Genomic DNA, 12,985 nt, shown 5'->3' with positions numbered 1-12,985 from the left:
GTTCTGTAAGCGTAGATGTAGATGCTGAGCAGGGTGAAACTTGGGTCTTAGTAAAAATACTTGCAGAAAAGGAGTTAAAAAAAAAAATAAAAAATTAATCTTGCTCTATGAACCTATAAAGCCAATACCCTGAAATGGGATCAAATCTGTATCTTCCATGTCATAAGTTGTCAAGGAGGGAAAGGTTAACAGAAGTAGCTTTCCTGACAGTTCAATCCCACCCTATGGCAAGATATATATAATATATGTATTAAAAATATAACAACATATAAATATATATGATTTAAATATATGACTTAAATATCACATATCATGGTATAAATAATGTGCCTGTCAGATGCATACTACTCAGCTGAACAACTCTGTTGACAGCAGTCAATGGTTATAAAAGGTGCCTACAGCAGCTGGTGTGCAAAATGAAATGGGGGGCTGCCTGTGAGGAATGGGTGGACAAGCTCACTTATGGGGCTGCCACAAAATCATGGAACCTGAAGTGTAAAAGGACAAACCACAATGAACTCCGTGGTAGCAGGAAAGTATTTTCATTGCTTGAAAAAAAAAAAAAAATAAAATTCAAACTTTGTCATCACATTAAAAACATTACATGAGAAGTAATAAACATATTTACACTTCTGTTTTGATTATAAATATACATTATATACAAAATAATGTTATAAAACGTAGAAAGTTCAGTGCTTCTGATTTTTTTTTTTAAATTACTGAAATACTAGTCTTCAAAATAAACTACAAACAGATGAACTAAAACCCATATTATTGATTTCTGAAGGTCATCTTCCAAATGGTCCTACACGGTCAGAGCAGAAGGTCAGTAGTGGACATTACAAAGGGGTCTTGTCTGCACAGTTCAAGGCAGTAGGTGGGCTAGTCCAACAGGATTTAGAAGGGCAGAGATATCACTGTCCAAGAAATGGTATGATGCAGGTTTCTTCAAAGAGATCTTGTTTCCTCCTTCTGCCCCACCGCAGTTTCATCTCATTACTATCACAGCACTTTCCTCTGGGGTGTCCAATATTATTGCTGTCAATGCTTAGTAAGTTTCTGCAGGCCTCTGCTGTCCAGGGCAGCGTTCCCCTTCCCATGCAGCAGTGGGAAGGTGTGAAAGAAACGGGACAAGCCTAGAACCTTCTGACTCTGTTCTCCACCTGTCTTGGTGGAGGGCATCTCAGTGGGTGCTTTGATCTTGGGCACTTGGAACCAGGATGAAGGACAGAACCAGCAATTTGCAACCAGATGGAGAAATAGGAGGATGACACTGCTGCTTCTCCTTTGGAAATTAACAGCAGCAACTTTGAGACCATTTGCAGAAGAAGGTGGCACCTAAGTCAGAAACACAACATAAACCCCCAAATCTGTGTCATAATAAGGGGGCTGAGAGAGAGAATGAGGAAGGAAAATGAAAAGAATGTCTATTCACAATCGCTGGTAGTGCAAAGGGCGTGAGAACAGCTGAGACGGTTCAGCATGTACAAGGTTCTAGGAGCTGATTGATTTTAAACGCAAATGTAAGGCTTTAAATAGGATTGGGATCATGTCTCTCCTCATTATCAATGGATAACAGGCAGTAGATATTCCTTATCACTACATCTTTCCCTTCTCAAATGCTTAAATCCAGGAAAATCCTGTCCCATGTTGCGGCTTGGGTCAATCAGTTCTCCAAAGCATCACCAAATGCAATGACATGTAAATTCAGTCCCTCTCTTTCCTTCCTCCTCTTGCCCCTTGAATCGTCTCCAGTACATCCAGCAGGAGAGAGGAGATGCAAATGGACGTGTAGCAGGAAGTATCAATCACCCCTGCCCAATACTGCTCAGGTAACTGCAAGAAGAGCAGTCGAGTCTCTGTTTGGGCTCATTAGATTCTCTTGACAGATTTTAGGCACTTTTAAACCCATTTAAAAAAAAAAAAGTGGAGACCTCATTTATACTGTATCCGTTATCTGCACAGCAATGCACCTTTCTTCACACCTTCCACGGCAACATCTGTGATAGTTAAGTGCCTCCTCATCTACCAGCACCTCCCATACCAAAGTTCTGGAAAGCCATGGGACTGTCCATGAGGAATTGGCCTCAGTATCTTTCAAAAGCAAATCAAAAGTTAACATGTTTAACCCCTCTCTCCCCTCTGCCTCCCTTCATCTATAGCCAGTGATATTTCTGGCATCAAATGTCAAACAAGAGCAGTAAGAATGAATAAGTCTATTGCATCTTTCAGTAAATTCACAGTCTGTCCAGTTCACCCAGTTCCATCCTCCACCTGAGAGCAGCAAGTTGCATGTAATTACAAACAGTCCAATCCAGTTCTGAATTGTAAACAATGCAGCAGGAACGTCCATCTACTGGCATTACCAAATCTGAGGTGCAAACGGGCTGATCTTCAGTCTTATACCTGTCAGGGTATAAAAGAATTTGAGGAATGAGAAGGAAGCACAGAATACAGCAGAACTAACAAATTATAGTTATGTCAAACCAAAGTAATGTAAGCCAGACATTACTGCAGTTTAGCTATCAGTATACACTGGTTTTGCCTGCATCCGGAGAGAATAGTCAAACAACTCATCTGTATGATAAGCAGCCTTCCCTACCTGAAGGAAGGGAAGATAAGTCTAGAATAAATCTTACACAAATCTGGGTGTTTAACATAATGTCTCTGTAAATAGCATATGGTATAGCTGGATAGCTTGTGTGCTTTGGAGAAAAGTTTCAGGGTCTGCCATTCTGAAATTAAAAATACTTCTGGAGGAAACTGATGTAAATCCAGCTTTTGTCAGCAAGAGCTTCAAAAGGAAGATATGGTATTTGGGTCTGCTACCCGGGAATGAAGCGTCTAACTATCATTTATATCTTTGAAAATCCTTTCTGTTAGTCTTAAACTTTTAATATTGTTGGTTGACTTATATTCCAGCTTGCCTTCAAGCAGAAATCTGATATCCACCCTGGCAAGGGAGACAATCCTGCAGATCTGACTTCACAGGTCGTTGCTATATGGCACAGCAAGCTTCTCCTTGGAGTCTCTAACTGAAACTAGCATTAATGGCAACTACGCTGAAAGAGACAGATATTGGTTTGTGATAAATTGCTTTCAGCTTCTCTTTGGGCTTTTCTCTAAAGTGTCAGCAATCCTTTTGGAACCAGCTGGATCTTCAGTAGCTTTTTTTTTTAAAAAAAAAAGTCTTCTTCACTGCTAGACACTTCCTTCTTGTGTACTGTTCTCTGCCTTTTCACAATAATGTCAACATCTAGATAACTTAAGAAACAATATTAAATTCTGTTACAGCCATGAATATGTAGCTAGAACTTAAATGCCAAGAAGTTGAAATTTCCTTCTGTGTCTTATTACAGACTTACTAAATAGCTGTTCTGCCTATTCATAACACATTCAGTTACTTTTCATCTTCTGCTAGAAAGCTAAAGCTTTACTCGTTGTCACTGAACACAGGTTATCTATTGTAGTAATGAGGGTGAAAAAAAGAAAACGCACAGCTTTACATCAATGGGCCCATGAACTTTTTTTTTTCTCCTGGTTAAGGGGAAATAATCCTATGATATATTGTATCTTAATGGGCTGACATTCAGTGCTTTCATCTCCCACTGACTTATCTAAACACAGACTCTCTGGTTTAATAAAATCAGAGCTATTCATTTCTTTATTTTTCCCCATTAGATGTTCTGTTTTCTTAGGCACTCCTGCATGCCATTGAAGAGATGAGGTGTATGCTGAGATCCCTGAAAACAGTGCATTGTTCTCAGCTGCAGCTCTAAAGGATAAGTTTGCCACTTTAACTTTGTTAATTTATGTTTGTTCATTGGTGTGCTTGCTTACCTCTGTGGCTATGATGCACTCATTCCTTTCTTCTGTTATCACAAAGACAGACTGGTACATTGAATCCCTCGGAGAACATATCGCTGATATTCTACATTCCGGCTTTTCACTAAAGCAGGGCAGAGAGAAAAAAAAAAAAGTGTTATTTGACTTCTAACATGCCTGACTCTGAAATGCTACCTTGAATATGTAGGCGTGGAACAAGATAGCTGTGGAGGTGAGGGAGAGGAGGGCAAAGGATGAAGTTTCACGTGTTCTATATGATAGCAGGACATTACTTTAGGGAAGTGGAAGTGAGGAATGGCTACTGTCTTGCTAGATTTCTGCCACATCCAATTTAGTCAAGTGCTCCTCAGATCCCTCAGTGCAGAGCAGTCACAAGCAGAACCCAGGCAAGACGTTCAGTATGCATATCAGAATATAGAGGAGCCAACAAATAGCTGCCCTTTTGTTGAACGGAGAAGTAATTTTCACTCTAATATTTTTTTCAGTGTTTTCTTAATAAGCAAAATACTTATTTTTAAATCACTATTTGCTGTAGTATCACTTCTCTGTGATTTACTGAGGAAGGAAACATACTTCTTACTTTCATCACTGGACTGGTCACTCCTGTTCCCCCTCACAGCATTCATGTTACCAGCATACTGTGCACAAGCTTTCAATTAATTTAGCTATGGATACTACTTGGCCATGGCACTCACACTTCAGTTCAGAATTCTTGCCTTCGCTCTGGTTTGTTTTGTATGTTCTCTCCTTGAGTTAAATTTTTTCCCATTTTCTCATCTGCATCTAGGCCAGTGTGAAGGTGTGGGGCTTACAAAGGCTACAAGGAAGGCTAAATTCTCACCTGTGTAGTCGGAGTGGAGACTTCTCTCCTAAACACTTTTCACTTTTATAATATTTATCTTCCTGTGTTCCTCTACTCGTCAGATCTTTTACTAGATTGTAGTCCAGTTTATGATTCTTGGGTTTGTAGTTTGACTTCTCCAGCCCACAGTCCACTTCAAGGTCTTTATTTTTATTGGTGTTTTTGAGCTGGGAAGCTGGAATGAGATTGTCCTTCTGGAAGTCAGACAGATTGTTCATTGTCTCCAAGTCCTGCTGTGGGTGCATCCTCATCTGCCTGATGACCATTGCTATCATGCAGAACAGTATGAGCAAAGCCACCAGCCCCACTCCCATGGATATAGCAATCCAGGGGACTGGTTTAGGAGGAAGTGTGATGGGCACTGAATAAACTGGTAGTTCACAACGGCTGCCCATGAAGCCAGAAGGACAGTAGCAGACAAAGTTGGCACTATAAAGTCCACTGTAGCATGTGCCTCCGTTCTCACATGGCCCAGAAGCACATTCATCTCTGGTCTTGATGTCACAGTTCCTGCCGCTATAGCCTGGCAAGCACGTGCAGGTGTAGTCATTGATCAGGTCGTGACAAGTTCCCCCATTGGAACACGGGTTCCTGGCACAGTCATTGATGTTAATCTCACATTTCTGACCAGAGAAGCCAGCCCGACAACGACACACACGAATCTGACCAAGGTAAAAGCAATTACCATCTGAGGAAAAAAAAGTAAAAAACAAATCAGTATGCAACGTGTTTTGCTCAGAAACATAAAGCTCTCCCACCCTGTAAGCATTACATACTACCTCAAGAAGAGGGAGATTATTTTACAAAACCACACATCTAAAGCTTACTTCTAGCTTACCTATCACCCTTTAAAACCATGCCTCTTCTAAATATGTAATAATGTTGGTTTAATGTGCATCATGCTTTCCCATTCCGTGATAAAGCTTATGCACTGTTTTCTTACATAGAAAATGCCAGTGAAAGTCCCCAGCAAGAGACCAAAACTAGGAGAGATGTGAAATACAGTGAGGGAGAGGGATTAATGTATTAGAGGAAGTGTAGAGGTCAGATTGGATTTCTATCACTTCTGCACTGAAAAGCACAAACAAGTGGAGAAGCCATGAGATTTTTTTTTTTTTTTGATAAAAAAGACTCACCATTTGCACATGGGTTGCTTGTGCACCTGTCTACTTTTTTTTCGCAGTTTGACCCCGTGAAACCAAAAGGGCAAACACAAGTGTAGCTGGCTCCTTGTTCTTTTTCCAAGCATGTGCCTCCATTGAAGCACGGAGAATCGATACACGTCAAAGCACTGTGCTCACAGTGAGCTCCGTAGTAGCCAGGGGGGCAGGCGCAGCGATAACCATTCTCCAAATCCTGCAAAACACAACAATAGGCCATTGTGATTTGATGCCACCAAATGATAGTTGTGCCTGTGTTTCTTTTTGGTCAGCAGCGAGTGCTGTTCTGTCCCACTTCATTCACACTTGGATGTGGCAAAAGTGGCATTTGCAGAGTAAATAACTGCAAGCTGGATTGTGGGGGACAGGACTGTGAACTGGCTGTATTTGGCACATAGGAGTAGTCAGGCAACTACACAAGCAGAGCAGATACAGTTGTAGGGAGCCTAGAGGCAACTGGGCAAAAACAAGTCTAATGCCACTACAGTCTAATGGGATCCCCAGTGTCCTTCTAGAGCAGAATGACATATGCCAGCCTACACAGCTGCCATCAGGACATCTACCCTCTCCATAAGAGCTCCTCCCCTCCCCACTCCTTTTTTTTTTTTTTTTTTTTTTTTTAAAGGGTTTATTTTGCTTTGCCATGGAGAAGTCCCATCACTTAGGTCACAACAAAACTTGTCTCTTCCTTATAAGCAATATATATCCAAGGCCTTGAGAGAAGGGAATTAGGGGGTCTTGGAGCATTAGCTTTAACCAAAACATGCATCAGATTACATCTGATATCTATAAGCTATCAGTCTCTATCAGCAGGTTGGATCAGTCATTGACTGGGTCTGAAAATACACTGAAACACGAGAAAACTGAAAATACAGAGCTTCATTTCACAAAAAGTGTTTCATCTGATTGCCCTTGTATCAACTGATGCTGCAGTCCCATAGCTGAAAGAAAACATTTTCTTTTATTTGCTATTAAAATATAGAATTAGCATATTTCTTTATGAACCTTGGTTTAGGAAGCTTTTTTTTTTATTTTATTTTACAGATACGCTCCCTCATGAGCCTTGGATTTTGCCAAGATCTCATAATGGCTGCCACAGAAACCTAAGGATCAGTTGACTAGTTCTAATCTAGATGATACATCTCCTCCTGTAACAGACTTCCTCCCCTGACACATCCAGGGAAGGGTTCAGAATGATAGTTGTGAGAGTCAGTAATGAACCTGCGTACTATCGAATTCCCATTATGTTGTTACAAAACCATTTCTGAAAAAGTATACTGGAGCTTGCTTCACACAAAGACTTTACATTTAAAATGCCCTTACTGTGCAACTACCGCCGTTCCTACAGGGATTGCTGTCACACTCGCTGATCTCATGTTCGCAGTCAACACCAGTAAAGCCAGGTTTGCATGAACACGTATAGCTGCCCTGGCCAGTGTTCATGCAAGTTGCTCCATTTTTGCATGGTCTGTGGTGAGTGCAGTAGTTCAGATCTGCAAAGATACCAGGTGTTAGAAGAAAGTGTTTGACAGCTGGCAAAAGACATTCATACTAAAACACCATGATCAACAAAGAGTTTTAATTGAAGTCTTCAATTTTGCTACCAATAGAAATACTGGAGATTCTTATCCAGGTTATTATCAGTTCTAATCATGTTTGAGACTGTTATGAATTTACACGTCTACTAATCAAGCTCTGAATTTTGAGAAACTTATCTTTCTCAGTGCTTTGGTATGTTCTCCCTTTTTGGGGGCGCAATCCCATTAGCTGTGATGATGCCAAAGTGAAAAAAATGTACTCCAAATATTTTCTCAGAAAGACGCTCTGAGGCACTACAGACACTCAGTGCACGATGTATCACATAGTAGAAGAGCTAGCCCTGTCATTAAAAGGTGTGCTCCAAGGCACATTCTGGGAAGGCAGGAAGGAAACAGAAATATTTAGGCTTGGAGATTTAAACAAACATTGGAAATATTTTATTGTTTATTTACTGTGTTCTGTTGTTATGAATGTTATTAGTTTAAACTGTCTAAATGCTCTGCCAAACTAGATAGTTGTTTTTATTTTCCCTTTCAATTTGAGGCAGAAGTTAAGCACACAAGTCCATATCACGTAAGTAGAGAATCTTTATAAGCACTATAAATGTCAGAGAAATGGAAATGCAATTGGTTAATAGGTAACTACCAACAACAAAAAAATCTGCACCTTTACTTTTCCTGCTTAATTCAGACTTCCCTATCTTAATCCTATAAATGTCTTGCAAACACTTGACTTGCTCTGAGTACTTAATGATCTCAGTGCCAGCAGTGCATATATGGCCTTGAGGACATGACTGCTCAGCTGGCTACAGTTCAGTGATTCACTGGGTTGAATAGGTGGAAGTGGTCTGGTGTACCTTAAAATGGAACCTGTAAGCAAGAATGAAAAGTACATGATTTTTCTCTCATGCTCCAGACTTATCACATGAGTTAACTTCCTTGTATGCAAAATAAGGAAGGCCAAATTATGGTGTTTACTGCTGCTGGAAACTGTTTAGTAAATTGTTATCGTTGTACAGGGAATACATTAAACTTAGCTTGAGAAAGCAGAAAACTTGCCCACTCACCACTCACCCAGGTGGTGTTTTTCTCTTGAAAACAAGAGCTACCAAAAAGACTTAGTTGTTTTCAGCCAAAACTACTACAAATAAAGATGTGGTATCTGAGACAGCGTTGGTACAGTAACGCCTCTCTACACGCACTATACACAAATTTAATTCTGGATCAGATTCCTTAGTTCCAGACCATGCAATATCCAACCCAGAGCCCTAAGCACAACCCTCAGAACCAACCTTGATCACAGAAGAGGCCACCCCATCCTTCGTCACATATGCACTGCCATTGTGTTTTACAAGTCCCGTGGCGGCAGCCTATGTGGGGAATGCATTCATCGCAGTAGCGGCCTTGCCAACCAGAACGACAACTACAAGAAAAGTCAAATTAAAGCATTAATGACATGGAAAAGAGTAAGTTTCTCTTACAAGTTGACATTTTAATTGAAATTCAGATTGCAATTGCCATCTACTCACATGCACTCTCCAGGCTTGGTGCAATATCCATTCTGTTCAGCACATCCAGACAGACAGATGGCTGTAAGGAAGACGGAAAAAAAAAAACACAACAAATGTTTAGATAAATACGTGTGGCATGACAGAATACACTTGTAAAAAGGGGAACGCCAGCTTTTAAAAAATACTTTGAAAACCAGTTTTGCACTTCCAAAGCTTTGTTTTAAAAACTCTCAGTACAGGGAGTTCTGGAGCAGGAGGAAGTGAACAGGGAGAGCCAACGTCTGACAAGCTGTCCCTTAGTTTTTTCAGTTTACACAACAAACACAAACTCTTGCAGCTCTCTCAAAAAGCAGCAAGAGGCGGCAGCCGCATTTACTCTAACAAAAGACTGCAGAAACCCAGCGGGGCCCTGAGCCCACAGCAAAGATTCCCACTATGACAGTGCAACACCTGCCCCACCAATGGCAGAAGTGGGGAAGCTTCTGCAGACAAGCTGCTGGCAGCGTAACTTGGAATAGGTATGACTGACTCGGGGATATCAGCTCTTCTCCGCTGTTTCTTCACTACGTAGAAGTGCAGCATGACATTGGCAGCTGCAGCAACAGCAGGGCAAAGTCCTCAGCATGCCACTTTTGATCTCCTGGCACAGAGTGGAAAGGTCAGCGTGAAAGCACAGCCCAAGCCTCCACCAGGTGCACTGCACTTAGCAGGCACAAGCAAACACGCTGCATCCAGCATGGGGCCTCCTGATGCACTTGCTGCAGGAGACAATGCACTTTAGGCCCAGGGTACTTTCACCAAACAGCTCTCTCAGTTTGCCTTTCCTCAAAAGGCCTCTTGACTTGCATTCTTGTCTAAGGCTATGGCTTGGGTTAGCCTAGGGGAAGGCCTAAGGAAGCCGCAGCAGGTGGGCAAGACACCAGCGGGACAGGCCTGCCCAGCACACAGGACAAGAGGCAGCACAGCCCACCAAAGTGATCCCTCCAGCACTCACTGAAGCGAGGCGGCCAAGCCCTGCTATGCAGATGGGCTGCGGGGCCTGGGGAGCTGGCGTGGCAGCCATCATGGCACAGAGCAGCACTTACGCTTGGTGCAGTACTCGCCGGTCCAGCCGGGCAGGCAGGTCAGACTGCCATCCACCTCGCAGACATAGTGCCCAAAGCGGTCGTCGCGGCGCTTGCAGAGGCGGGAGCAGCTCTCTCCGTAGTAGTTCTCGCTGCAGACCACGCGGTAGGAGTAGCGCAGCTGGGTCAGCAGGCTGCTCTGCACATCCTGAGACCAGACCTCACCCACCGCCAGCGACCGCTGGATGGCCATCTGGCTGATGAGCCACTCCTCCGGCGGCGGCCGCGAGCCTGCGGCGGGACAGCAAGCAGCGCATCAAGCTGCGGCCAACAGCACCGCCACGTCCACCACCCACCCTGGGAACCCCGGCCCCAGCGAGGAGAGAGCGCGCGTCGGTGGGAATGGAGCGGGGCCAGCGTGCTGCTGCCCTGAGGGATGGAGGGAGGGAGCGGGGTCGATGTGAGGGAAGACCCGTAGCCGAGAGCCCAGGCAGAGGGGGCTCCGCGTCGAGGGCTTTCAAAGTGCTGCTGGAATATCCTTTTCCTCTCTTGTCAGAAAAACATCCCAAAGCCATTATTCCTTTCCAAAGGGCGGAATTCGAGAAAGGTGTAAAATACAGGAAAAGGCGGCCGGGGCTCTTTGGCAGCCTCGCGGCTTTCTCACCGCTGAGCTCCTTTCTTTCCCACGCCAAAAATAAACCGCAGGAAACGCAATTGTGTTGGAGATTAGGTCGGGATAGAATCAAAGCGGCCCCTGACGGGCATCGTTTGGGGACTAACTCCTGACGGTCGGATAAAGCCGGCCCCGAAATTATCGCATAAACATCTGAGCCGGGGGCGGCGGGGCCGGGCTGCTGTTAACCGTTTCGGGGCGGGGGCGCGGCGCTCACCTTGCGGCAGGTAATTGGCGGGCGCGTGCCAGGCCTGGATGATGAGCGAGAAGGTCCCCTGCGGGCAGAGAGCAGCGTCAGCACAGCGCGGCGCGCCCGCACCCCGCCCGCACCGCGCCACCCCGCACCGCGCCGCTCCGCTCGGCCGAGGAGCGCGCCCGCCGCCCCGCGCTGCTCACCGGCCACGTGAAGTTAAAGGGCAGCTTGATGGGGCTGTCGAACCGCTCCGTGTCGCGGATGCTGAAGGAGTTGACCCCCAGCACCGGGGTGATGATGCTGCCGAAGGTGCAGGAGCCCGGCGACACCACCGCCTGGAAGTGCTTGAGGCAGACGCGGAAGAAGGTGCGGCAGTGCGGGGCGCAGGGCTCTCCGCTGGCCAGCGCCCCGCGGCTATTGACGAACTCGTGCAGCTTCAGCTGGAAGACGCCGGAGCCGGACGCGCTCTGCACAAAGGAACACAACACAGCCCCGTCACACCTCGGCCAGCACCCACTGACACCTCGCCAGCCCCTCTCGCCGTCGCTCCGACCGTTACCTGCTGCAAAAGCACTAACAGCAGCGTCAGGCCGCAGGCGCGCCGCGCTCTCATCCTCGCGCCGCTCGTTCTGTATTCCCCAAAAGCTCCGCCGAGCGCGGAAAGCGGCGCTGCCCGCGGGCCGGAAGGTAAATCCAGGTGTGGCCGTGCCCTCGGGGCGCTAATCCTGAGCTTTATAAACTCCAGAGCCCGCGGGCTGGGAACGGGGACGCCTCGTCGGGACGGCTCCTCCTTCGGCGGGTGCCGGCAGCGCTCGGTAAATGGGAAACTTGCTTTCCTCCGAGCGGTTTATATAGTTGCCTCGCATCCTCGCGAGCTCATTATGTAAACTGTCAGTCAGCGCGCGGGCGATCCCTCCCCTTTTCCATCTTTCCTTTCTGGAAAACGGAGCCCGGTGCTGTGAGAGCCCTCGGGTCCCGCACTCGAGTCCTGTCTGCCGGCGCTCCGCGCGGGGCCGGACAAACCCCCGGCCGCTCGGCTCTGTACCCCCCCGACGACGGGAGCTCCGAGTGGCGGGGTTCGACGTGTTCCCCGAACTCGCCCCGTCCCTCCCGCCCGCGCCTGCTCCTCGGGCAGAAGGCAACGACCGGGCCGAGGCGCCCGGGGCGCCGCTCCCCGACGGTCCCGGGGCGGGGGGCTCGGGGACTTCGGGGAGGGGGCCGGACCGCTGGCGGCGTTGTGCCGCTGCCGGGCCGCGCTCCGGCGTGCGCCAATAAAGCCTTGGCCTGATTGCGGCGTGCGCTTATTGTTGGGTCGCGTGTCCCTCATTAAAGCCGAGCACAGAGAAGGCCTTTCATGTGGCTTTTTATTTCAGCTTGTTAAATGGATGGGAGGCCGGAGGGGGGAGGGAGAGATAAACCCTCAGCTGTATGGTAATGAGGCCTTGCCACCTTTGTGCCAGCGTCGGGCTCGCCCGGCTGCGAACCTTTCCGGCGTGGATCACCTGGGGAGAAGCCCTCGGGTCCACAGCTCTCCCAAAGGCGCTCCTGGTGCAGCGGCGATTCCACGGATCGGGCCCTCTGGGGGAGCGCGATAAGGAGGAAGTCCCAGGGTCCGGCTGGCTCGGCACTGGGCTGAACCCTCAGCCCAGCCACTCCCTGGAAGCGGCCCCGGATCGGGATGCGGGCCTCAGAGGAAGAAAGGCGCGGGATGCGGGGGTGCTCGCGGGGGCGTGAGGCACACGCCGGGAACCCTTTGTCTGGACCCGTAACCGGGTCGGGAGGAGGAATGTGCCGCCGCCGCCGAGCTCGGAATTTTGCAGCGATCCGCCCGGCCAGATCCCGGCTTTACCAGCAGCAGCGTCAACTGTCAAAATCAAATCTGATGCTAATAGCTTCGGTACTAAATAAAATGAGAGGCCAGATAACATCAGTGCTTGATAAATGGTAATGAGTGTCTAACCTAGGGGAACAGAAGGGCTGTGGGGCTCTTTAATTCAGCATTGAAAGGCTAGCTGGGTACTGCGGGCTCTAGCAGATGTTAGTATGTGTGTGTTTTGATTTTTGACTTGTATTGGACGTTTATTAGGCTAACCAGAGCCACCCCACGCATGGCCACTCGGCCCAGGCACCATCTGGCA

The 12,985-nt window shown here is 46.9% G+C and overlaps 1 protein-coding gene across 1 annotated transcript; it reads right to left on the bottom strand.

Moving 5' to 3' along the window:
* Positions 1-526: 526 nt before the first annotated feature.
* On the bottom strand, positions 527-12,005 carry DLL4 (delta like canonical Notch ligand 4). The gene is made up of 11 exons (XM_085224768.1): positions 11,407-12,005; positions 11,051-11,314; positions 10,872-10,929; positions 10,003-10,272; positions 8,936-8,996; positions 8,699-8,829; positions 7,192-7,361; positions 5,845-6,064; positions 4,688-5,396; positions 3,841-3,949; positions 527-2,406 (listed from the first exon to the last, which is right to left on the bottom strand). The coding sequence occupies exons 1-11, from the start codon at positions 11,458-11,460 to the stop codon at positions 2,401-2,403; spliced, it is 2,052 nt and encodes a 683-aa protein (XP_085080894.1). The 5' UTR covers positions 11,461-12,005; the 3' UTR covers positions 527-2,400.
* Between the last annotated feature and the right edge of the window lie 980 nt (positions 12,006-12,985).

Source organism: Meleagris gallopavo, chromosome 5, assembly GCF_905368555.1.
Source record: "Meleagris gallopavo chromosome 5, MGAL_WU_HG_1.1, whole genome shotgun sequence".
NCBI classification, from domain to species: Eukaryota; Metazoa; Chordata; class Aves; order Galliformes; family Phasianidae; genus Meleagris; species Meleagris gallopavo.
The sequence above is the reverse complement of the archived record's forward strand: the minus strand, read 5'-3'. Positions and strand labels throughout refer to the sequence as shown.

Excerpts from the sequence above, each read along its gene's own strand:
- DLL4 (XM_085224768.1), bottom strand. The coding sequence starts at position 11,460 with ATGAGAGCGCGGCGCGCCTGCGGCCTGACGCTGCTGTTAGTGCTTTTG. Across the intron at positions 6,065-7,191 it reads GGAACGGCGGTAGTTGCACA|GATTTGGAGAATGGTTATCG; the intron begins GTAAGGGCATTT and ends TGTGTTTTGCAG. Across the intron at positions 5,397-5,844 it reads AAGCAACCCATGTGCAAATG|ATGGTAATTGCTTTTACCTT; the intron begins GTGAGTCTTTTT and ends TTTTTTCCTCAG.